Source organism: Papaver somniferum, chromosome 7 (assembly GCF_003573695.1).
Source record: "Papaver somniferum cultivar HN1 chromosome 7, ASM357369v1, whole genome shotgun sequence".
NCBI lineage: Eukaryota > Viridiplantae > Streptophyta > Magnoliopsida > Ranunculales > Papaveraceae > Papaver > Papaver somniferum.
This window is the reverse complement of record NC_039364.1, coordinates 89,286,793-89,314,148: the sequence shown is the minus strand read 5'-3', so window position 1 is coordinate 89,314,148 and position 27,356 is coordinate 89,286,793. Positions and strand designations below refer to the sequence as shown.

Genomic DNA, 27,356 nt, shown 5'->3' with positions numbered 1-27,356 from the left:
CTTCAGACCAACACTTTTTAACTACCTCCATAAAACCAGGATGATCAATCCAAATTTTTTGAAACTTTTGTGACACATTTTTTGGTTTTGGAATGTTGACATTTCCGCCCAAAAGAGGAGAATGATCTGAAGCAATTCTAACACCAACTTTATATTCCCATCCTTCATATTTTTGAAGCCACAAATTATTAAAAAGTGCTCTATCTAAATTGCATAGAATTCTACTTGTACCATGCTGACAATTGGACCAAGAATGATTAAGACCAGTTTTAGGAGCTTGCTGTAATTCACATTTATCCAGACATGAAGAAAACTCAAGCATTGTTCTTGTATTAGCAGGCCTACCTCCAACTTTTTCTTCAGCAGATATATAATAGCATTAAAATCACCAATTGCAAGCCATGGTTTTTTTAATTCACTAATCATTTCCATTTCATACCATAAATACCTTCTTTGAACTGCTCCAACATGAGCATGAATACCAGAAATAAGAGCTCCCCCCATCTCAACTATGATCATCTGACTTGACATTGAAACCACAGAAGGAGTAGGCAAATGTTTATTCCAGAATAACCATATGTTCCCTTTTTTGTTATCCATTGAATTATGAATTACCATAGATTACATTCCAGGAAGATTTAGCTTGTTACAAAAACTTGCACTACAAAAAAATTTTGGTTCAGCAATAAAAACTAAAGCTGGGTTAAATTGATTTACCAAAGTCCACAATTTATTTTGAGCCCTAGTCCTCCGAAGGCCCCTTAAATTCCAAAAAATTATCTTCATACTTGTGGTTGGAGGCCCTTAGTACCTCATTTTCCTTGATTTTTCCTAAAATTGTATTTATTTGTAGTTTGAGGAATTTTTACCTTTGGGTCTGCTTGCTGTATTAGTTCATTTGAACTGGATGTTTCCTTTACTGCAGATGGTTTTTGAATAACTTTTTACCAATAAGTGGTAGGAATTCTTTCCTATGAAATTGAGCCATCCTTCCCATTAATGAATTTGATCACACTCTTTTCTACTGTGTTGTCTTCAGCTATTTGTGATATTCTTGTAGGGTCTAAAATAGTTCTTTCTTCAGACATATTAATAACAATTTCTTCTTCAACAACAATATTTAATGAACCAAATCTTCCTGAAGTAATATGAAGTGCAGGTCTGGGATGTGGAGAGATAACATTGTTTGGATTAATGCTTGTTACTGGAGTGAAACAAATATCAAATTTCTCACTATTTGTGGGATGTGGAGTAGCTTGTAGAGTGCTCTTGACTACTTTTTTTTTTCTTTCTGAGGCTCATTAATGTCTTGATTTGATGAAGAACTAAATAGTGGAGAGTTATTGTTGTTTTGTTGGTTACGTGTTTCATTTGACACCTTCTTTGCTTTGCATTCAGATTAAAAATGACCTACAATTTTGCAGTTGTGACAGAATTTAGGTAGATTGGTAAGTAAAACATCTTGCATAAAACCTCCAAACTTTATTTTGATCCAAAGTTTATTTGGCACCTTCTTTGCTAAATCAATATTTACTAAGACACTTGCATATAAACCACTTTTAACGTTTAATGTAGCTTCATCCACTTTAAATGGAGTACCCAAAGCATTGCAGATAATGAATAAAGTTTGTTCATCCCAATACTCTAAGCTTAATCCTGGAAGATGTACCCAAATATTTGCATAAGAAGTACGATGATTTTCTGGACGAAAATTAGGAATCCAATTTCTAGTCCATAATTCCTGATGACGAACTTCCCATTTACCAGCTTTAATATAACCCTTATCCTTCTCATTATCAAGTTTGATTGTGAAGAATCCTTTTCCTAATGGAATTATTTTGCATTGACCTTCAAGTTTCCACTGATTTTTCAGATCCAAAACAGATTCAGAAAATTTCAATCGAACTAAATCAAGTCTTCCAATCAATGAGAATTTCGAAATAGCACATCTATCATTAGTTCCTTTTACAAGATCTATTGAAGGACTTTCCTCAACAGGATTGTTAAGATCAACAGAGTTTGTAAGATTGACATTAGAAGAACCCATTTTTGGGTTTGAAGAATTTTCCATGAAAAATTAATGAAATCTGCCTGAATTAAAGACTAGCAGCTAATACCTGAAGAAGAAATTAACGCCAATCATTAAAGTTCCGATTGAAATCACCTGAATTAATTACAATGAACGCTGAATTCGAAAACGAGAATGAAAATTGAGAAGTGAGTTGGTCACAGATCCTCAGAGCTCAAATCAGTCCCGATCATAAGTTTTCATTTCATCCATCAGTTGTTCTATTTGTATTGGTAGTTAGTTCATCTTTCTCTATTTATTCATAGTGTGGTATCGGCAGTTGTGCCCCAATAGGTTTAAATTAGTGTCACATATTAGCAGTTCTAGTCTCATTGTTTATTCTCTGATCATCATGAGAATCTTGTCGTGGAATTGTCAGGGCTTCAGAAACCCTACAACTAGAACTGCTTTAGGTAATCTTATTAAGAGTCGAAATCTTGATGTGATATTTTTATGCGAAACCAAAAATGACTTCACTAAAATGAGCCAATATATGAGAAGATTCAGCTATCCTAATAATTGGATATTTCCCTACCCTGGTCTCTCAGGTGGTATAACTTTAATGTGGAAGAGTGGTTTTGATTTAGAAACTGTGCAGAATACCGATACGATGATAAATACAATCATTTCCTATAAGCCCATCAATCCTGAATTCCTTATAACATTTCTCTATGGTTCTGTATACCATGATGATAAGTTACAACAACGGAATTACATTAGTGAGATTGGTGAACGTGCTAATCTCCCATGGGTTCTCATCGGCGACCTTAATATAATTATGTTTTCCCATGAGAGGTTTACATCCACCAGCCCCACAACTGAATAATTCCATATAATCCAATAAATAATTGATAGATCCGATTTATCTTATAGGTTTTTTGGGATCTCAATTTACTTGGTCAAATCGACAATCTGGCAATGCCAATATTAGAGCCAGATTGGACAGGGCCTTGGTAAATGGCTTGTGGCCAAGTCATTATGTGAACTCTAAAGTTTTCCACATTGAATCTATAGGCTCAGACCGTTTGCCAATTATCTTGGTGACAAATACTAATACTCACCAAGGTAAAAGTCCCTACAGATATTACAAGTGTTGGTTTAGCGATTCTTCCTCGCATTTTGTGATTAAAAACGCTTTTTCTATATCAGTCAGAGGGTCTCATGCTTATCAGTTTGTTAATAAAGTTATAAATGTTAAGCATGATTTGAAAAAGTGGACTATTTCCCATTTTGGTAATATTGATCATAAAGTGAGAACTCTTGGCTCTCAACTGCAAGCTCTGAATAGTCAGACTAATATTATACAAAACCTTGACGCTATTAAACAAGTTAAGTTACAGTTAGAGTATTGGAAAAAATCCAAGAGGACTTTTATGCCCAAAAGTCTAGAGTTGAGTATATTAAGGGTCATGATCGAAATACGAACTTCTAACACGCTTATGTGAATAGGAGAAGGCATTTCAATCATATTAGTTCCCTCAAATTGAACAATGGCCAATGGTCTAAGGATAGAGATCAACTTGAAGATCTATTGGTTTCCCATTTCAGTTCAATTAGTACCACTTCAAAACCTTTTCAAAATAGAGAATTTTTAAATTTCATAAACCCTTGTATATCTAATGAGGACAATGAAAAGTTAATAAGTCTCATGACTTTACAAGAGGTCAGAGATATAATAAAGCAAATGTCTTCATGGTCTGCCCCGGGTCCTGATGGTTTCCCACCAGGATTCTACAAACAGAACATGAAGCTAATTGAGAATGATGTCTTTCAAACTGTTCAAAGTTTCTTTCATTCTAAACACCTGCTCAAAGAAATGAACCATACATTTTTATCTCTGATACCTAAAGTCAACAACCCTGACAATCCTGCTGAATTTAGACCGATCTCTTTATGCAACACTAGTTATAAAATCATCTCTAAGATAATTGTTAATAGAATTAAACCACTGCTAGGCAAAATTATATTACCTTTTCAATCTGCTTATGTTCTTAATAGGAATATTCAGAATAATGTGATCATTTCCCATGAGGTAGTTTATTTTATGAACAGGAAAAAGAAAAAAAGACAAATGTGGTATTATGGGTCTAAAACTTGATATGTCCAAGGCTTTCAATAGAGTTGAGTGGTCTTTTTTGATTAATGTTCTCAAAAGTTTTGGTTTTCTGCTTATGCATTAGCACCACTCCTTGTCCAGCTTATAAACCTAGCAGAGGTCTTCGACAAGGTGACCCATTATCTCCATACTTGTTTATTTTATGTATGGAATCTTTCTCTAGATACTTGATGCATGCCGAGAGTTGTAATCTTATTCACGGATTTAAAGTCCGCAAATAGGCGCCTAGTATATCTCATCTCCTCTTTGATGACGATTGTCTCTTATTCACGAAATCCACCCATGATGAGGCTAGTAACTTAATGTCTCTCGTTAAGGATTTTAGTCTTATCTCCGACAAAGTGATAAATTTTCAAAAATATGGATGCTTCTTTAGTAAGAATGTTCATCCAGACCATTGTATCTCCATCATTAGATCACTTAATGTTAAAAAAGTTGATCCTAATGACAAACACTTAGGCATTCCTATATTCATGAAAAAATCCAAGAGTGAGTCTTTCTCCTATCTTGCTGATCGTTTTGATAAAAGGGTGGCCAAGTGGAAGGCAAAACATTTAACCCAATCTGGGAGGTCTGTTTTGGTTAATAATGTTTTGCATTCCTCTCCCATTTACCATATGAACTCTTTACTGATATCGGATAATATTATCCATAAAATGGAACAATCCCAAAGGGATTTCTGGTGGGAGAAAAAATTCTAGTGGGGGTTCTTATCCTAAAAGATGGGACAAAGTTTGCACTCATAAAATGAGAGGGGGATTAGAATTCAAGAATCTTAAGTTTACCAATGAAGCTTTACTTGCTAAAACTGCCTGGCTGCTTATTCATTCTTCTGATGAGATTTGGTTTAAAATTTTAAAATGCAAATATTTCAGAAATTGTCATCCCTTGCATCATCATGGAATTGAGGACTCTTCATGGGTATGGAAGAGTATTAGCCATGGTCTTAACATTGTTAGGAAACATTCTATTTGGGAAGTCAGAAATGGAGTTTATATTCATGTTTTTCGTGATAATTGGGTTCCAAACATGTCTTCTCCTTTATGCATTTCTTATCTGAATCCTAATATGTGTGTGAATGACTTTATAGATGTAGATTCCAGAACTTGGAATCCTGACCTAGTGCAAACATACTTCACACAAGACAATAGCCAAAAGATAATGAATATTAGGATTCCCATGGTAGGTAATGATAGGTTGATTTGGCCATTTACGAAAAATGGAAACTTTCTATTAAGTCTGTTTATAAACTTCTTTCTGGTGGCCTACCTTCTGCTAGTACTAATCATCAGGTTAATCCCATCTATAAGAATCTCTAGAAGGCTGCTCTTTTCCCTAAAATCCAATTTTTCTCGTGGAAATGTATTGAAGGAATTCTGCATACTAAGTCTAGATTGGCGGCTTTCAAACCTAATTAGGATATTATTTGCAGCATGTGTGATTCTAATTCTCCTGAAACTAATGAACATTTGTTGCTTCACTATACGTTTGCTAAAGCTATTTGGAATTTTGGTAACTCTGTTATTTAAGATGTTGCTTCTAATATGAATATTTATGACTGGATTAACAAATATCTCTCTTCCAACAGTGACTTTGTTGTTCAGTTTTAACTACTGCTTGGTGTTTGTGGAGGGATATATGTTTTCATATTTTCAACAAAAGCCTACTAATGCATTGGGTACATCAAGACTTTCTTTTAGACTTATTAGTGATACTAATGACTATTTAGTCTCTAATCAGAATAACAGTCAAATTGCAGTTACTTATGAGCAAGCTCTTCCTTCCAATGAAGAACTACCACAAGATTGTTATATTATTTATTGTGATGCATCTTTTGACAAGAATACTAACAACTCTGGTGTTGGTACTGCAATATATAATGTATCAGGTGAATGCAAAGGGTGCAGGACAGTCGCAGGTCGTGCCATGAATCCGGAAGAGGCGGAATGCGCAGCTTTGCTTGAAGCAGCGAAGTGGGCAAAAGCAAGAAATATAAGTAAAGTCCGTCTTAGAAGTGATGCCAAGAATGTTATTTCCTTTCTTAATACATCAGATTAGCTGGTTCAATCATTCTATTTTAGAGGATTGTCTTTATCTCTTTAAGGATTTTAATTATCTTAAATTTGAGTATGTTAGTAGAGACTTTAACGGCTGGGCTGACAAAGCGACCAGATATTGTAGAAGATTTAATGTCTCGGGAGAATGGTTGGACAATGGTGCTCCATTCGGCCTAAATCTCATGTAATCTTTCTGCTTTATCAATGAAAATTCTCCTTTCCTAGCAAAAAAAAAGACTTGAAAACCTATGGGCTGCAATATGGATATGCATTATAGGATAGTGTATACCCGAACTCTACTTGCATATAAGCTCTAAAATAAATAAAGATGGCGGCGGTCCGCCGCCTAACACAAACTTGAGAATATAGCCCTATCCAAGAGAAATTTTTGAGTCCGTCCCTTGTCTAATCGGTTCGTTTATTCATGAAGTTTACGTGTTGACATATATCAGCAGTTTATAACATTTCACCACCCGAAAAAGCAACAAATAAAAGCACAATACACCGTTTGAATTCCGCATAATTATGTAGTTCAGTTATCAAGTAGGAACCCAAAAGAAAATTACGCAAGATAAGAAGATGAGCATTAAAGATCATATATGGATTCTTAATTTGGTGAACCTACAACAAATCTAAATTCATACTGAAACTCAATCCATTCATTGAGCACTGACATTGTTACTATTATCAAAGTCGGGTCGCAGATGGACAACAAAACAATATGATCCCTCGTGGATGCTTCATATTTGTTAATGGTAGCATACCAAAATTAATCAAGAGTGAGAAGTAATCTTTTTATCCAATCATCCAAATCTGCATCTGCCATAAAAGATATATAAGTGGTTAAGGATGAAACTAACTCATAGCTCAAAAGTCTTCATTTTTTGGCTTTTTAAAATGTAAATGCATAAGTTTACAGAAATTCATATCAGTGCTAAAAATAACAAGGGGGAAAAGAACTGAAAAATGATAGGTACAAATCGTCGCTCATAGTGTAAAATGCAAATCGTCGCTCATGTTATTGTTAAAGTCTCCAAAGCATTCGGAATGGAAAAGTGTATAAGATAGATTCTCTTCATATCACTTGAGTTTGCTGGTTCAGAAACCAGCTCATTGTCCTCGTTGCTTGCACTTTCTCCATGGATTTCACTAATCTCTGTTGGGTGAAATAATCAAAAACAAGGAAAAATCAAATAAGCAAAAGTTATTGATACTTAGCTCCTTTATAATGGAAGTGATCGATTTGATGAAACGAACGAGCTCTCCAGATCTCCCCAACAGCAACAAGGAAAAACTTTGGAAAAACATAGTGAGTCACGTGTTCAACACATTTCCCTTAAGACATTAGCTCCCGGATACACTCAAGAGTGATGCTATAGACCTCACAGGACGGATATCTCCAAGATAAAACACCCTACTACACCTACTACTAGCATATGTAGTAGATGCTCAACTTGAGCTTGGCAACTCCGAAAAAAACACTTAAGGAAAAACGCGAACGCATAAGAAAACAATATAAAATATTTTCCCTTCGGGGTCCCTCTAAAATATAGAGCAACCCCTTTCCCCTAGATTGCAGATGAGTTACTCAAAAAGAGTTTCTCGACATCCCCTATCCTCTGATAGGAGGTGAACAGGTCTATGTTTCAACAAACATTCTTGGTGGCTCCAGATTCCACCTACTGGTCTCTCATATTGGTTATTAAAATAACTTTCGACATCATGCCACTGAACTCGTTCTAGTTTGTTTCAACTAAATTATCATTAACTTTCTACTTATTAAGGTTTTTATGTTGTCTACAATTTACTGCCGCGTGGCTAGGAATTTTACAAACATAACAATCACCCTTAGGTAAAGTAATACCGGATTCAGTTTTACGAAACATACCTTTCTTATGAAGACTACGCTTAGAGTTGTTTGATGTTCTCACCTTTGTCAGCTTTGGAAGACTTGTGTTCATTCACATGCTCCTGGTATCCATGTCCCTTTCCAATTTCATGTCATAATCTTCGTTTATACTTTGACCACGGACACGGTAATTTCCGAATCACCTAACACACCACATCTCACAAACCTTAGTTCCAAATCGAAAAATAAAATATGAGTTCTGAAGATAACATCTAGATCTACAAACTTCGTTTGAATCACCATATCAAAAAAACTCATGGTTACCCCATAAAAACTACTTTAGTTAACAACAAATTTCTGCTCGTCAGAATTTTTCAGAAACGTATTTCTGTTTTGTAAAATATCAAAAAAATACTTTTACAACTCCAAAAATTCCGAAATTTTATGTGGGTAACTACTACATTAGGTCAAAAGGGTTCATCGAAATTCCTTCTAGGTTAAGAGATAAATTTGAAACTCTACAGATGAACAAAAATTCGTTTTTTGTTTTTCACTTCACAATTAACATCCATGATTATTACAAATTGTAATGTCTTAAGATTTTTGGGTGCAATAATCAAAAACAAGGAAAAATCAAAAAAGCAAAAGTTATTGATACTTAGCTCCTTTATAATGGAAGTGATCGATTTGATGAAACGAACGAGCTCTTCAGATCTCCACAACAACAACAAGGCAAAACTTTGGAAAAACATAGTGAGTCACGTGTTCAACACGTTGCCCTTAAGACATTAGTGCCCGGCTACACTCAAGAGTGATGCTACAGCCCTCACAGGACGGATATCTCCAGGATAAAACACCCTACTACACCTACTACTAGCATATGCAGTAGATGCTCAACTTGATCTTGGCAACTCCGAAAAAACCCTTAAGGAAAAACGCGAACGCATAAGAAAACAATATAAAATATATTTTTTTGGGGGTCCCTCTAAAATATAGAGCAACCCCTTTCCCCTAGATTTTACAAAAGTAGTGAATTTGTTTATGTAATGGAATAATACAACTTAAAAAGATGAACTCCCCGATGTGGGACTAAAAGCTTATATAGTCTCTTAAAACAACTAAAAAGTGGAAACTCCACGGTGTGGGATTAATAAGTTTTTCATTCACAAAAGAAAACAATAAATTATAATTTTTATTAAAACTTTAAAAATCGTATTTGATTAATCGTTTTCCAATAATCTCATCTGTTCGTAGAGGTACACTCGGGTTGTTGGGGTCCAAGAATTCACCAAATCGATCCATGTCATAGGGGAAATATGGAGGGGATGGATCTTGTTCATTCGAATCTGATTGCTGGCCAGAGTTTTCTTCATTTTCGACCGATATATTACTCAAATCCGGTATTGCAACATCATCAGTAATGCTGTCTTGGTTTCTTGAGGCAGCTACATTTTCATATTCCATTGCACGTGTGCCATCCGTTGGCTCCTGTTCATTTGTTTCCAAGTTCATAAATTTACCAAACCGATCGGCGTCGTAAGGAAAATAAGTAGAAGACAGGTCAAAATCGTTTGAATCTGTTTGTTGCTCAGAAGTTTTCCCTGTACCAACTGAAATATTCAGGCTAGTAGATATTTCAGTATCAGCATGGACACTAGTCTCCACATTCGGATCAAGCTGACGACGCTCCAAATTTGGGACAGAAACCTGAACATTCAACTCAGCTGGTTCACCTGCGTTACTTGAAACAACGACATCTTTCTGTGCATTTTCGTTTTCACTAGTCTCAACAACTGGTTGAGATCCATTCTTGTTATTTAAGTTTAAGATTTCACCGTAACGTTCCATGTCGTAAGGAAAACTATCCTCATCGCTTAAATCATCCATTCCGTTACTTGGAACCAGGGAAGCATTCTCCTGGTTTTCAGTAGTCCCAACAACTGGTTGAGGTCCATTTAAGATTTCACTGTACCGTTCCATGTCATACGGGAAATTATCCTCATCGGTTGAGTCATCGACTCTGTTGTCTTCATCATTAGAAGAGTCCATTCTTTATTAGTAAGATGGATTAGACGAAGAGGTTTAATCTCTAATATCAACAAGAAAAATTCCTAAAGATGATTAAACAAGAAGCATAACATTTATATTAAAAGAAAGAAACATTCGTATCAAAAGAAAAGTTGAAAATTTGATAAGATTTTAAGGATTTCTTTTGACCGAATACAAAAATTAAAAGAAGATTTTAACAAAGTTAATTGTTGAAATATATTCCCCATATACAAGATATCAAGGTAACCGTACGTGAAGAGAAGATACCGAGGTGTCCATGCAATGTCCATGAAGAGAAGATATTAGAAGATAATTACAGATTACAAGATCAAAATTATTAAATGTAATCTTTATATTTTCCTAAATATTTACCTAGTCAAGATATTTTAGTTAAGGTATTATCTTCTTAGGTTTAGTCATATCACACTATAAATAAGAGCGTGAATGTAAATGTAAAGTTATCCCAGAATTATCAAACTCTGGAGATCAATCAAATTCACCCTTCGGGGTTCTATCAGTGGACGTAGGCGTTAGTGCCGAACCACTTTAAAAATTGTCTTCTTTGATTTCTGTTTTCCGATCTATGAACCCTCGATACCCATAATTTATTATGGTATCATAGCGGGGAGATCCGCTCGAATCGCTTCCGCTACAAAATTAAAATCTTCGTTTTTCGCATCTAAGCATCTTTTTTGTTTTGAGTTTTATGTTTACATGGTGCTTGATATTTTCACTGCTTCCCAGATTTCTTAGGGTTAGCATCTTAAATCACGGGGAAGTTCAAAACTTTATTTTTCCTGTTATCAGAATTGGGTATCAAACTTTTGAAGAGGACTTGTTTCAGTATTCACAGTTTATTTACATCTAAACTAATCAATGCTCTTTCTGTTCTTAAATCATCAAACAGTAAAGACATGGTATAGTGTTCACGTCTTTTTTTGCTTATAAGATTCGTGGGTTCTATAATATTTATCTCCTATTTTCATACTTCTGGTCAATATCACGCCGGAAATCTTCATTTATTTTCGATAATATTCTTTCTATTTGTGGTGTTACAAATTATTCAACCACACATTAATATTGACTCTCATCTATAACCGTGACTAATGGGAATCCATTAAGTCAAATGAGTTATTTTTGGTTATTACTGGTTGAAAAACCTTTTTTTTAATCTTTTGTTACTGGTTGTTATCAACCACGACTCTATCAATCTATCATGCTCTTGTCCCATATTTTTTTTTCTGGGATATATTAAGGGTTGATTCATTAACTCACGATCCATTTATCATGGGTTTCTTTAAAATCTTTCGAAATCAGTTTTCAGTCACGAAAACTCATCTAATGTATCTACATTTTGATCATTATCCAAGATCTCCAAGATCTTACAATTCGCTACTTGCTCTGATTTTATGAGCCAATATTCCTTAAATAAAAGATGTATGTATCACGTCTTAACTCTTTCCATATTTTCTGAGAAATATTCATCTGATTCCGAAATATCATTCCATTTTCGAGAATATCTCATTTCTTATGAAAATATTCACCAATATCGTTTGGGATATATTTATCACAATTTAGAATCCATTAATCACTATATGGATCTAACACCAAGATCAAAATCGCTATCGTCTGGTCGATGATATAATATATCTCTTTTAGATCTTTATCCAAGATCTTATTTTAACATCAACAAAATATCAATCACTGTGTTCATCTTTACACTTTTTCAGAACCAATGATATTCAAATTCCACTGTTGGATATCCCTATGGATATGTTAATTATCTTGTTGTCAAATCAATTAAGTCGCATATTCGGCAATTGATTTTATTTGCAGATCGAAATCGATTATCTTTCCGTTTCACTGTCGAGACCTTTTTTTTCTTTTTGGTCTTTTAGAAACTCATTTACTCTCCAGAATTATTGTGCTGGGATGTTTCCAAAATTATTATGATCTCCAATCAAGATCGGTTCATCTTAGCTTCCAAATCTTTCCAAATGGGTTGTTTTACCATTGTGTTCACTTTATAGGAGTCTCTTCGAAGTCCATTAATGTTTCTCAACATGGACTCAACATGGATTTCTCATATGGTTAGTAATTAAAAATAAAGTCCATTGGCCAATCAAGCCAATTCTCCGTAAAAGACCTACATATATACTCTGCAGTTATCATTTTGTTGCTTCTGCTATCGCGGCTTTCCTTTATTCAACTATCGTGGTCTGTCATCGAAGATCAAATACCATGGTCAACAATCAAAGTTCAAGCTACAAGACATTTTATTGAGATGGTTCAAGTTAAACACTTCAAAACATTTCCGTGTTTAACTTGAGGGGGGTGTTGAAATATATTCCCCATATACAAGATATCAAGGTAACCGTACGTGAAGAGAAGATACCGAGGTGTCCGTGCAATGTCCATGAAGAGAAGATATTAGAAGATAATTACAGATTACAAGATCAAAATTATTAAATGTAATCTTTATATTTTCCTAAATATTTACCTAGTCAAGGTATTTTAGTTAAGGTATTATCTTCTTAGGTTTAGTCATATCACACTATAAATAAGAGCGTGAATGTAAATGTAAAGTTATCCCAGAATTATCAAACTCTGGAGATCAATCAAATTCATCCTTCGGGGTTCTGTCAGTGGATGTAGGCGTTAGTGCCGAACCACTTTAAACATTGTCTTCTTTGATTTCTGTTTTCCGATCTATGAACCCTCGATACCCATAATTTATTATTAATTAAAAATAATCAAGAATTCATTGTGTACAGGTTCTTGAAAGTAATCGAGCAAAAAAAAGGTTCTTGAGAGTTCTACTGTTGGATCCTAGTTCAACTGAACTCAAGAGAGTTAATTTCTTCAGTTACTCAATAATAAAATCGCTAAACCCTGACTAATTACTTCAAGAACCCAATATGATTTCATCAGAATACATGAAACCCAGAGAAATTTAGATAGACGATCAAATGTAGAATTTGAGAAGAAGAAAACCCTTTACCTGCGGTCCGAATGTTCTTGAGTTTTGGCGACCAAATTTGTGCAGTTCAGAGAGGAATAAGAACCGATTTTTTATTACTTTCTTGAAAGTTATGATCAAATTTTGATCTCTGGTTTTCATAAAACAAATGGAATTAACGACTCCAAACTTTCTTGGTTTATATAAAATATTAAGCTCTAAAAAACCAAGGTGATACTCTTTGACTTACACAACCACCACTGTTAAATCTGGTTTTCATCAAATTAAAATTGTTAAATTTAGTTTTCATTACTTTATGTATTTACAAACCTTCCCTATAGTATATACATGCGTATAAGTCTTTCTTCTCCTCTCGTGATTTCATTTCTTTTTCCTTATTCTCCTAAGACCACCACCACCACCTACCTCCGCACCATCACCAAACCACTACCACTTCCAGATCCGATACCAACACCTCATCCTCTTCCTCCTCCTTCATATCCAGCAACACCTCTTTCTTTTATCGCCTATTACCATTTCACATCGCCACCAACAACACATCTGCCGCCACCAAACCGGTTACGATGTTCAGATCAGATATCAACACCACCTCCTCCATTGCGTCCTCCTCCACCTTCACCACCAGCAACATCACCTTCTCCTTCTACTTCTATACCACCGGCACAACCACAACCATCTCCACCAACACCGCCTTCTTGTCTTCTTCCTCCAACCAACCGGCAACACCTCTTCCTCTTCTCGGCCACCACAACTAATAATGTGAATCAATTGATAGTAATATAATGGAATCTGAAAATGCGTCGAAATGATTCAGGTATTCGATTATTATTACAAACTCAATTAGCGAAACCAAGGTGGTGATGGTGGCGAATTGATCTCTGTGAGTGGGGAAAAACGATTTGCTGGCTTTTACGGAATTGAACAATCGACCGTGTGGAGACTCCTTGAACCGAGCGAAATGTTGAACCTTACACAGATGCACTGCAAGAAGGGAGTGCTTTAAGTTCGAGAGATCAATCTGTAAGACCCCGGCCTAAACCAAGAACAATGGTCGTTCCAGAGTCAATTCGGTCACAAGAGAGGATCGGTTGATCTGTAGGAGGGAAGATGAGAAATACGTGAGATCAATGGTGATCTGAGATTGTAGATGTATTATGAATTCAGCGTGAAAATGCTTTGAATTTTGCTCAATTGAGAGTAATTTCTGTGAGTTCGTGTAGACGAAAGATTGTCTGTATGAACTTTGATGAGAAATTGCTCGTCTTGGCGAATGTTGTTCGAGTGTTCGAAAACTTATGTCTTTTCAATCAGGATTCAGAGACATTTTATAATGTCGTAGTTGAAAACACCATGATCCCATGAAGTGTGACAGTTGCTGGAATTTCAGAGAATGGGAAATGGGGAAATCATGTTAAAACCAATTACTCATCGTGCGGAGACCTGGTTAACTTTCCACCCACTACTTTGCTGACTCTTCCAACTGATTGCACGACTTGCTCACATTCTCATCGCGGGTGAACACACGTGTCGTAGACCGCCAGACCAAAACCCTAGTTAATATCCCCTCATGTGACACGATTGAAATCTCGTGATTTTGGAGTTAGTTGCTGACTTTATGGGACGATGAGTCCATGTAGCGCTGAGTTGAACATGTGTGAGTAAATGTTTCGAAACTCATGAATTTAACGTGTCTGCTGAGACGAGGTATCATCATAACCTAAGACGAGCAAAACTGTGTTGCTAAATTGTTGAATATTGATAGTTGAACCAACATTCTCTGGTTTGAGCAAATATTGCTAGTCCGAGCGAATATTGCTATTGAGTAAATATTGCCGGTTCAAGCGAATATTGCTAGTTCGAGCAAATATTGCTAGTTCGAGCAAATATTGCTAGTTTGAATAAATATCGTTCTTTTAATGAATTGTTGGTAGTTGGACCAAGTAAAATATTAATTTAAGTTACTGACTGCTGGGTCGAGCAAAATAAATACGAATGTTAATCATGGAATCAACATAAAATTATCAGAGTGTTCGAATCTGCTCAGAACTACGTTTCTGCAGAGCTCTGGATTCAAACCCCTAATTTTACCGAGATAATGATTTATTGCAAATCACATAAGACCGGCTACATGGGATGACGGGTTCACCATATAACGCCCAGATGCTCGAATGAGCAAAAATACCAAAGTCTCTTGAGGACCAGTTGGTGAAAGAATGATTAAATGCTCGTGAGAGCGACAAATCATAAAACCTGGTTTTATGGAAAATATGAGGGACCGGCCAATAGGTCATGGGACCGGCTCTTGATGGACGTGGGACCAGTAGATGGTCATTTGGAAAGAGTTTGAACCTAATATGAGCAGCTGAGCAAATTAGGTTAAAATTATTAAAGCACGCGGGACCAGCTGTTTGCAAGCCTCAGGGTCACCCTTGGTCGGTCAAGGGAATGTACCCGTGTCACCATGATGTCCGTGCTTCAGTCCTGAGAATTTTGATATTTTCTAGTGCATGTTTGAGCAACATTTGGAGAAAATATGAAAAATCCATGGTTTTGCTGAAACTGGGAAAAATACATGAGATGATGAAAATAATAAATAAACAAGGAATCACAAGGTGTGGGACCGGCCACGGCTAGGGAATGGCCGACCGACTGACACGCGGTCTCACATGCTTTTCCCAGTTTTATGTGATTTTATGTATTTTTCTCTGATTTAAGGGAAATTCCATGAAACTGGAGAGTTTGCGAAATTAGGGAACTTCCATGAGATGAGAGACATAAATTAAAATATAAAATAGGAAATGGGAGTGTGGGACCGGCAATGGCCGTGGCATGGCCGACCGGCCAATGGGCGCGGGTCCCAAGGCACTCTTCCCAATTTTATGTAATTTTGATGATTTCAGATAATTTTCATAAAATCAAAGGGATTTGTTGAAAACCAAGATATTTTGTTGAAATCAAGGAGTTTACATGAAATCAGGAAACAAAACACCAAATAATAATAAAATAATGGGCGTGTGGGACCGGCTAGGGCATGGCCGGCCGGCTAGAGCCTGGTCCCACAAGTTTTCCTAATTTTTTAATATTTTCCATGATTTTAGAGAAAATACATGAAATTAGATAATTTTAGGGAAAATTCATAAAATCAAGGAATTTTCATAATTTGAGAAGGAATAATAAAATAATGGGACGTGAGGTGTGGGACCGGCCACGGCCAAGGCATGACCGACCGGCCGACGGTCCCGCGATACCTTTCCCTAATTTTATTATTTTTGATAAAATCATGTGATTTAGATAAAAATACATCAAATTAGGTAATTTTCATGATTTTAGGGAAAATTCATAAAATCAAGGAATTTTCATAATTTGAGAAGAAATAATAAAATAGTGGAACGTGAGATGTGGGACCGGCCACGGCCAAGACATGGCCGGCTGGTGCTCGTTCCCGCGACACCTTTCCCTAATTTTATTATTTTTGATAAAATCATGTGATTTAGATAATTTGCTCGAACAAGAGGATTTTCATGAGATCGTGAAAATAGTAAAAATATGATAAAATATAAAATTGGGCGCGGGACTAGTCACGGCATGAATGGCCGGCTGGTGAGCCTAGTCCCCTGACGCTTTTGCTTAATATTTTATTATTATTATTTTCCCTTCCTATTTTGCATAGGTTCCTCGTTCGTTCGTATTTTTGAAATGCTCGTTCGTGCATTCAAAATGCTGGTCTGTGCATTATCTGCTAATTACACTTGCACCATTTTTGTCAGGGCTTATTTGATGATCAGATGCCTATTTCTTTGAATATTTATTACTAACCTGTGGAATTCTGCTGGGAAGAACCACAGATTGAAGTAACGAAATATAACGAGGAATCTTAGAATATTGCTGGATATTCAGGCGACGACTCGTAGAATATTGCTGGATATTCAGACGATTTAAGATAATTAATTGCTGACTCTATACTAGAAGGGCTTCCTGTATAGGAGCATTAATTATCTGAGGGTTGAGCAATATGAACTTGCTGGAGTGTCATATTCCTCTTGCATAGTCGGGGAAAACTTGGTTACATCCCGAAGACGTTGTCGCTCTTTACTAGAAGACATGCTGTCTAGGAGCCGCACAATCTTTCGATTCTATACAGTATGAGATGTGTCGTGGCCTCAGCTGAGAGACTACACATCTACATCTTCTCTGAGAGACTTTCTCCATCAGAGGTGGTATGAGCTTTCATGTATAGATACATGAGTCTCGATACTCATCTGATTGCCGGATCCGAAGTAATTACTGAAATTGCTCAGTATTCATGAGATGTGCCATGGCCTCAGCTGAGAGACTACACATCTACATGTACTCTAAGAGACAACCTTCTCAGTCTGAGATTTTATGGCATGAACTTTCATGCTTTGATGAGAGACATGAGCCTCAATCTCAGCAATCCAAGTTCGCCACCGAACTAATAGACTTGTGGCAACTTTTAGACTACCAGCCGCCTAAATCCAGCGGCCATGGCTACACCAGGCATCACTTGCACGAGCCATGCCAGCTATGCCTTAATGACGCTAACATGCCCTAAATGCCATCGCGCCATTATTAGGCGCTAACATAAGGTAGCCATAATCGACGGTTATCCTTCCTCCTAAGATGCAATCTCAGCCATTCAAGTTTTCCACTGAACTGATAGACTTGTGGAAACTTTTAGGCGACCAGCTGCCTAAACCCAATGGTCGTGGCTACGCTGAGCGCCACTTGCACCATCGTGCCACTGACATGCACGAGCCATGCCGCAATGCCACTGGCGTACACCAAAATGCCATTTCGCTATTATCAGGCGCTAACATAATGTAGCCACAATCAACGAGTAGCCTCATTTTATAAGATGCGATCTCGGCCATCGAAGTTCGCCACTGAGCCGGTGAGCTCGTGACAAGTTTTAGGCGACTAGCCAAAACGAGCCTAGCATCACATGCTATTTGCCTGCGGCAGGCCTCTCAATTTTAACTTGCCACACGTAGCAAAATGCTACATGTTTTCCACGAAAACACTCGAGACATCAAAACATGTCACAAACTGGGGGATACTCATCAGGGTATTGGTCTGGCGGTTTATAGCGTGCGGCGTGCAATACGCCCGTTACAGGAAAGTGTCATAAAGCAGGGCGGTTAGTAATGGCAAGAAATAATGGTGTAAACGTATCCTTCATTATGGAAACATAAATTCCAGGCGTTACCCGTTACTCCCTTCTTCCACCACTCAATCGTTTCCACTTCCTACGAGACCAAGGTACGTTTTGTTGCGACTTGTATAAATGGGTCTCACATATTTCCACCAAACAACAAGTTTTGGTCAGGAGAACAATACCACATCCAGAAATCATCTGATAGCTTTCATTCAGCTAGCCAGTTCATCTTTCTGATACAAGTCACAAAACACCCACACTTCCAGAATCAACTATTCTGGTCTCAACACTTTCTTCGCTTCCCTCCCTAAGACCAGCCCTTCTCCTTCACTTTGTGACCGAAGCAAGCCTGAAACGACCATTTCTTGGTTTAGGCCAGGATTGTACAGATTGATCTCTCGAATCAAAAGTATTCCCGTGCAGTACATTGTTTAGGGTTTAGACTCGTTTCTCACCCACACACACGAAATTACCGAAAACAACAGAAACGGTTTTTATCCATAAACGGTAGTAGCAACAGTTCTTTTCGTAGTGAGAAAAATACTGAACATAACAACACTTTTCTTAAAGAATCAATGAACCGTCCCCGAGTCTTGGAACTAGCACACCCGTTCTACTAACAGATAGAATACTATGAGATCTAAAACTTCGAATAGATAACCAATCAAGTGAATTGGTTAGATTTGAGTTAACCTAATAAGATCGCTCTGGGGCTAAGATTAGTATATAAAAAAAATCATGCACTTTGGAGTGTATAGGAAACAAATACTCCGTACAATAGATCTTCAGTATACTCATTTAGTAATGGAACCTTGATATGTATGTATATACGGTGAATACGGAATTGCAGCCATGATTGGGAAGATTTAGTAATGGAATTAATCTTGATATGTATGCATATACGGTGAATATGGAATTGCAGCCATGATTGGGAAGGGAAGTTATTAAAAAAAAAAATCGGCCATTATTACAGTGGTTGTTTTGCATAATCCCACTTAAAGTCTAAACTTTAAAATGTGTCAATGAGAAACGCAGGAAGACATCATAAACTAAAACTAAAGTCACTGACAAAAATGCCGTCATTCTTACAAACAATCGTCATAATTGTTATACTCGACTAATCTATTTTGTGTCCGGCGATACACTTACATGGGACTGCGTCGTAGCACCCCAACTTAAATTGGACTGGAGTGAAACCTGTTTAGACCCTTGGAGCTAAATTTGAATGCTTATGAGTTCAGAATGAGATTAAAGGCCAATTGAACACCAAGAGAGAGGTGCCTCGAGATCAAAGGCATGTTGAGGCCGAGGTTTTATTAATGTAAGATTAATCAATAGTACTACGTATTACGACAAGATAGATACTGGCACAGGCAACTTTAGGACTCCCTGACAATGATTTTATTTTACCTTGAAAATGCACGACATGAAATCTGATAATTGGGGAAAATCTGGGTAAGTTATGACTATAAAAAAAAATTGGGGATTTTAATAAAGTGCCACACTTCCAATATGCAGTTTCTGAAAATGCCACCGTTTTTTTCAGAGTTTATTAAATGCCATACTTTTGACTTTTTTCATCCCGTTTTTTTGAGATAACGGTTAACGATTGTTAGTCTCTGTTAGTGCATACGTGGCATTAAATAACCCGTACAAAATTACATAGAAGCCCCTGAATCAGTTAACAGGGATTGAGTTAATCAGTTATAGAGTAGTGAGTTAACCGGCTATAGAGTAGTGAGTTAACTCGCGACTCGGTGCACGTGAGAAAAACGTGCAAGATTTGCTAACGGTCGGAATACACGTGGGATCAATCTAAGAGAAACAATCTATACTAAAAATGAAAAATGGTATAATTTCCTCCAGAACAGGCTTGCAATTGAAGGACTGTCGCTAGGTGTGTTTACAAAACCAACTCCAATTATTGACAAAGCAAATTCAGAAAACAAAAACTGCTTCCAAAATTCTGTGAAATCCGTACACCCCGTAGTAACAAGAAAAAAGAGATTGGGTGCAGAACCTAATCCTTCAAGAGGCCTCGCTGCTTGAAACATTCTAGCATGACAACACCAATCTTAGCTGGAGACTCGACCACGGTAACCCCAGCTTCCCTCAGGGTCTTGATTTTGTCCTGGGCAGAACCTATCCTTCAAGAGGCCTTCTGACACAATAGCTGCATTTGCAACAACAACAAAATTAGGATGACAAGGCAAATAACAGAGAAACCTCACAGCTTAAGTAAGATGCAGAAACAAATGAAACACGATACATGATATGCTCAGGCATCTATAGCTAACAGGCATACCTCCAGCATGACCCATACGACGACCGGGTGGAGCTGTAAGACCGGCAATGAATGCTACTATTGGCTTCTCAGTTCCACTTTCCTGTATCATAGATAACACAAATCAGTTCCACTCAACAACATGACACAATTTATGAATTAAACAATAAAAATGAAGCAACAACCTCCGGGTACTATCAAAATGAACTATCAATTAGGATATACTATATTACACATGTTCTGAATAGGATTGCATTTGTCAACAAACTCAAAAAAATATAATAAAAAACTGGTCTGAATACTAATTTAGATCCAAGGGCAAGTTTGCAACCCATAAGATTTTTCTTAATTGTCCTTTTTATACAACAGATACTCCACAAATTTATATTTCAATATACCTTGATTAAAGCAGCAGCATCCTCCTCTGCAGTTCCTTCATCTGCAGCGCCAGCTCAACTCTCAGAACCAACCACTTGGTACCCTTCTCTGCATCACTAACCACTACATCATTGCTTCAAGCTCACTCCATAGCAACACCTCAGTTTCAGCTGCATCACTACTACAATCCTACAAACAGCTCACTAGACTCTGTCTTCAATCCACCACCAGTCACTCTTCACCAGCATCACTTCAATTCCATCTGACCAGCTGCAACAAACCCCAATTCCAACAACAGCAACCTGTAGCTTATTCTGCTCTTGCATTATCTTTCTTTGCATCAACAATCAACATCAGCTTCCACCTCCTGCAATCTTGAACTCAAGGAGCAACAACATTTCACCATCTTTCTTCCCTTGCTTCGCCAGTAGTCGCCAAACCCTTCAGCTTACAGCTCACAACATCAGAATGGCAGAAGCAGCAGCAACATTGTCTCCCAAATGCAGTATCAACTTGTACCACCTGCACTATTTCAGTCTCAAGCCTTCCATTAACTGCCATCATCTGCAACATGCTCTTCTTGAATTCCAGATTCATCTCCTCAGCAACACAAACAAAACCCCAGTCCGAGACAAACCCATTTGAATAGCAGACAACACAAGCCAAGACCAACACTCCATTGCAGTACTGTTGCATCCATTCTACCAACATCACCACACAAACTCAGCTCGAAACCATTCACCAGTTCATACCAACAGCATCAGTTCACCCAGCCAACAATTCATAAACCCATTAGCTCATTCAAATCCCTATAATTCCTAACACATGCATATAACGGTTCCTGCTGCTCAATAAGACAACCACCCTTCACCAGCACATACTCCATCCCTCTTCCATGTATAGCAAAATCTTCATCTGAGTTCATCATTCTCTCTTGTTTCAGTTCAATCCCAATCCAAAACCCATTATTTCTCATCCTCCATCCATCCAATTTTCACTCAGTTCGAACCCTTGAGCTTCACATAACCTAATTCTGCCAATTCATCAACATCAGACTCATCTTCTCCATATTCTCATCAAATTCAGATGCCAACTCAAGCTTTGCCGTGTTCTCGCACATGATATGTTGCTGCCAACATAACCCATCTCTCCAATTCCTTGTAAACTTGGAATCTCAGTTCCATTTCTTCAACAGCAGAATCAGATTCAATTATCTTTTTGAACTCAAAACCGTGTTTTAATCCAAGCCCCATGTCTAACATGTTGTGTTGTTCTCAAACTCAATCCTGTAACAACCCCATCTGCCTCCTTCATCGATCTATAACAGCAGCAGAGAGACATGCGTAAGAGGAGAAAGAATTGGGGAAGAAATGGATCCCTTCTTCTCGACCCCTAATTCAACCCATTAAATAACCCTTTACTCAGACACTAAACCTAAGCAAAATCCAGCTGAAAACTGACTCAAACCCTAATTTCTTCCACTAGAGAACAGAGCGGACAAAGAGAAAGAGAAAAAACTAGAAGAAAAATGAAGCGATACAAACTGTTTTCAATCCCACAAAGGATAAAGTAGTCATTTAGCCTGTGCTACGTGTAATAATCTCGTGCACGACATCTTGAGCCGTCCATATAAGACACGTGTAAGTAATCTTGACAAAGTCAAAAAATTTTGACCAATCATGTGGGTCCAAGGCGTTAGTGCTAACGGTTGTGGCATTAAATAAACTCTGAAAAAACGGTGGCAGTTTCTTTAATCGGGATTTGCAAGTGTGGCATTTTGTTAAAATTCCCAAAAAAATTTGTTTTAGGGAAAGCTAATATGGAATGAGGAAAGCTCATATTTGGTCCTACGAAATTGATTTTTGGTCGGGGGAAAATGTAAAATCTCGACCCTTCTTCTTCCTTTCATGTCTGCCTCTCTATCATGCCGATGATCATACTCATTTTTTCCATCTCGAGTGTTTGTGATATACTCCCACCGTTCCTAAAATGTGATATTTTTCCTTTTAATTTTTGTATCTAAAAACGAGATACTTTAATTTATAATAGGATGAATTTCGGCTATCCGTCCCCAAACTAATGATAATTAGTGGTAATTGTGGTAATTAAATATTTTGTTGAGTGTAGTTTTAGAAATAAATTACAAAACTACTTTATCACATGCTTACCATAAAAATTGTGCAAATAAAAAAAATACCTCTTTTTGGAACAAAAAACTATAAAATAACCTAATATTTAAGATTACTCTAATAAATAGTTGTTCATCAAAACACTCATTGATCTTAGCTTATTTCTTCACCATGGATGATCGAACATTAATTCTAAATTCATTAGACTTATATTTTAAACAACCGAAACAGAAAATTCCATGACATTCATTTAGCAAAAGATATAGGTTTTATGTGCAGAAAAAAAAATCGACAAAGTTTTTCATGGAGCATTTAAAATTGTGTTGTTTCGAATTCAATTGTTAGTAACATACCCACCATCGATTGTGACGGTAGCAAAGACGATTAGAGGCTAGAGACCGTCCAACATCATGAACATCCATACTTAATCGTCTTTGACTAAATACTATAACACTTCCATCAATTTAATATGATGGCAAGAAGTTGCAGAAAAACGATTACCATAGAGTAATGAGCATGAAGGGGAAAATAGTGGACACTAACACAGAGAGATGGGGATATGATCAAGTGCAACTTTCTTATTGTATTAGATCTCCTTTGGTACTGTGTTTATTTTTTAATTCAACAATGTTATTAGGCTGTTCTTTTGCTTATTCAACTTTAAATATTGCTTTACTATTCAAGTTTTCACAAATTATTTGGATCATAAATTTATATACTATTGTTGAACTATTAATGCTAAACTACTCCACAACTGATACCAACTAAACTATTATAGGTGCATATAAAGGTGATGGTGGATAGTTCTCGGGTTTTCCCGGCGCGTAGCACGGACATAAAATCTAGTTTTCTTATGTTTGAGAGACTAAGAAAGAGAACTAGAAGAAAATACGCGGTGAAACCGAGTGAAATACGTGGGGTATTTTAGACAGTTGGGGAATTTAGGTTTTTTTTACACAATTTGTTTTGTTGGAGTTTTATTACTCAGATGGTGAACACGCGTTATTATATACTCCCTCCGTCCCTAATAAGATGACCTAGTTGTAGTTTGCACAAATTTTAAGGCAAGGAGGAAAGTGGAGTATATTCAACTATTTTTTTACAATTATACCCTTATGAGCAATAATTAGTAAAATTTAGAAACGATTTATCTCTTAAACTATACCACGATTTTTTATAAACTTTATACCGTTGAAAAGCATTTTAAAACACCTACGCAACGAAGATAAACATGACTATCAAATTATACATATTTCTTATGGAAAAAATAATCAATTAAAAGGGTAGTTTTAGAAATATTTCTTGATTAGTGAAATATGTCATCTATTTATGGGACAAAGTTTAAAACCAAGTAGGTCATCTTATTAGGTACGAAACGAGTAAATGGTTTTAGTTAGTTTAGTTAAGATGTGGGGGTGCACGTGCGAAGATGATATTGCACGTGACTATTAGGGGGGCCAAAGCGAGATGGGAAACCTAGAAATAATGAACAGACGGACAGTAGCAGGAGAGAAGGATGATCTTTCCAAAACCTTCAGCTCCTTAAAATCACACATTGAAACTCCCATACCCCAAAATCAATCATCAACATCACCATCACCATCATCATGGTCGGTCTATCTGATTCTCTCCACCAACGCACCTCTAAAAACATATGTTGGTGTCACCACCAATTTTTCTCGCCGGTAACTAAATCAACTCTTGTGTTTATCAATTAGATAGATTAATAAATCCACTAATTTATAAGATTGATTGGACGAAAACAATATGGCATCTCCATATACTTCCTCATAGAATAATAATATTAGGTTATGGTGTCAATGTTTTTAATTTTCAAATTTATGCATTTTGTTTTTCTAGTCTGAAACAACACAATGGTGAACTCAAAGGTGGAGCCAAAGCATTACGTTCAGGAAGACCTTGGATTTGTGCATGCATTATTCAAGGATTCAAAGACCACAGCGAAGGTATTAGTTATTACTCAAATTCATCCCCAAGTTCATGTTGTGTCTTGGCTCTAAAGATGATTCTCGTGCATTATTTCAGTTTAAGGTGGTTACACTAGGGATACCTTTGAGCCTTAAAAATTGCAGAGAGTGAAAACATAGTTGTACGTTTGCACACCACTGCAGTATCTTGTTCGCCAAAACTTCCAACTTTGTATCATTAGGTGATGACCCTTGCAAATCCTTTGGCTGAAGGACTAGCAAGAGGGAAATTCTGTATACATCAAAGGAAGTACAATCACAATTAGTAGTCTCTCTCGCTTTCTCATTTAATATTTTTGTATTTGTTCGGAGATATTTGCCTTTCACAATCACAATCAGCAAGATGATTTGCATTTTTGCCTTCTGCTCATGCTTTGCATCTGATTATTTTGGCGAAGCCTGAATATACTGATATCTATGTACAATGATGGAAATAACAGGAGGTATAATAATAAATACAGAAGATACCTGTGGTCACAATCCTCTGTGCATCCGTTGCTAATAGACTCCACAGAACACTAGATAGTCTGTAGTTCTGTACCATGACTTGTTACTTATAAGCGACATCACAAAAATGAAATTCCTCATAAAGATGATTTCTTGTGAGTCATCTTGAGTCTTACTGATTTGGTGAACAAGCTTAGTGTTGTAGGATTAAACATGCTCTAAATTGGCATGAACTTATCACAGTATGACTAGTACGGGCTGCCACTTTTGTCTGCCCTCAACAATAACTTGGATGTACTTAACATTTCTGTCTTAGCTCTTTACTAGCCGTCTGATTATGGACACGTGTGTGATCCATTCATTAGGTTAAGACCCAATTATTGGGCATTTAAGCTGTAAGAAGGATTCGTTGAATCCCATCTGAAAATTAATGAAATTGTTATTCCCTTGGCTGCGCTTCTTAGCACATAAATCTGGCTTGGATCTCCGATTCAAGAGGTGTTTAACACCATCTATCCTCCATTTTCACTCATCTGTGTGTTGATTTGTTGTGTAATCACAACAATTGGCATCAATGCCGTTCCATCCACCCAATTTTTTTTTTCCAATGATGCTCAAAGAGCTTGAAAATAAAACCACAGCTAATGAAGTTGCTATCAATAAACTTTAATCGGATTTCAAAACCCTTTCCGCTGATCTTACTCAACAAATTGATACTGTGAAAGCTAGTTTCAGAGAAATTTTACAAGAGAATAACCGCAATCTTATTCAGTTGCTCAATAAACCTGCAAATCACAATCGAACTGAAGACCCAGGTGGTTCTAACCAGCAGGATGACGACTACACAAATTGTTCTCATCATCGTTCTAACTTCGCTAATTATCATCATCGAATTCCTAAGCTCGACTTTCCAAGATTTGAGGGAGATAACCCACGGGGTTGGATTCAGAAAAGTGAGCGATATTTTCAAATCAATGATATTGAGGAACATAGGAAGGTCGACATAGCTGCCATCTATTTGGAAGGTAAGGTTGAGAAATGGTTTCTTAATTTTCAAGTTAATCGCAATAGAATTAAATGGCAAGATTTATCTCTGCATCTCTGTGCTAGATTTGAAAATCTTGTAGAGGAGAATTTTGTTGGTAGCTTCAATAAATTGGTTCAAACTTCATATGTGGATGATTATTATGAAGAGTTTGAGTCCCTCAAAGCATTGATGCTGCGTATGAATCCTTCCTTAAGTGAGTCCTATTTTATTATGAGTTTTCTAAGTGGCTTGAAGGATGATATTGGGAAATCTGTGTCCATGTTTCATCCACAAACATTAGCTGATCCTTTCTCACTGGCTAGATTACAAGAACAAAAACTTCAATTAGCCAATGCAGCACATAAACCATTTCCCACATCATTCAGTACATACTCTAACACTCCCACATCCTACTCTCCAAGTCCTTTACCTCCTAAACAGATTGTAACTTCCCATAAATCCTGTCCTTCCACCCCAAAATCTTTTTTCACACCTACACCAAAGTCTGCCATAACACCCCCTATCATTAAAAGGCTATCTCAAGAGAACATGGATAAGAAAAGAGCTCAAGGACTCTATTATAATTGTGATGTGGTATACATACCTGGACATTTCTGTAAGGGTAAACAAAAACTTTACATGTTACACATGGAGTCTACTGACTCACAAGACATTGAGGAAGAGGAAGAAATTTTTATTGAGGCTCCTGAATCTCCAGTTCTATCTGATGTTGAAGTATCTCTTCATGCTCTCACTGGATCATCCATTGGTGATACCATTAGAATTCCTGGCCTCATCAACAAGAAAA

At 36.8% G+C, this 27,356-nt stretch overlaps 1 protein-coding gene and 2 long non-coding RNA genes across 3 annotated transcripts; 1 reads left to right on the top strand and 2 right to left on the bottom strand.

Moving 5' to 3' along the window:
- Nucleotides 1–1,399: 1,399 nt before the first annotated feature.
- Nucleotides 1,400–2,047, bottom strand: LOC113294889. Its single transcript, XM_026543262.1, has one exon. The coding sequence runs from the start codon at nucleotides 2,045–2,047 to the stop codon at nucleotides 1,400–1,402; it is 648 nt and encodes a 215-aa protein (XP_026399047.1).
- Nucleotides 2,048–20,452: 18,405 nt separating this feature from the next.
- On the bottom strand, nucleotides 20,453–21,016 carry LOC113293856. Its single transcript, XR_003332619.1, has 3 exons — nucleotides 20,978–21,016; nucleotides 20,601–20,682; nucleotides 20,453–20,468 (listed from the first exon to the last, which is right to left on the bottom strand). It is a non-coding gene; the product is annotated as an uncharacterized LOC113293856 (long non-coding RNA).
- A 3,568-nt stretch (nucleotides 21,017–24,584) lies between these two features.
- Nucleotides 24,585–25,438, top strand: LOC113292811. Its single transcript, XR_003331882.1, has 2 exons — nucleotides 24,585–24,771; nucleotides 24,947–25,438. It is a non-coding gene; the product is annotated as an uncharacterized LOC113292811 (long non-coding RNA).
- The last annotated feature ends 1,918 nt before the right edge of the window (nucleotides 25,439–27,356 follow it).

Bases quoted from the DNA above. Each gene is read 5' to 3' on its own strand.
- LOC113294889 (XM_026543262.1), bottom strand. From the start codon at position 2,047: ATGGGTTCTTCTAATGTCAATCTTACAAACTCTGTTGATCTTAACAAT.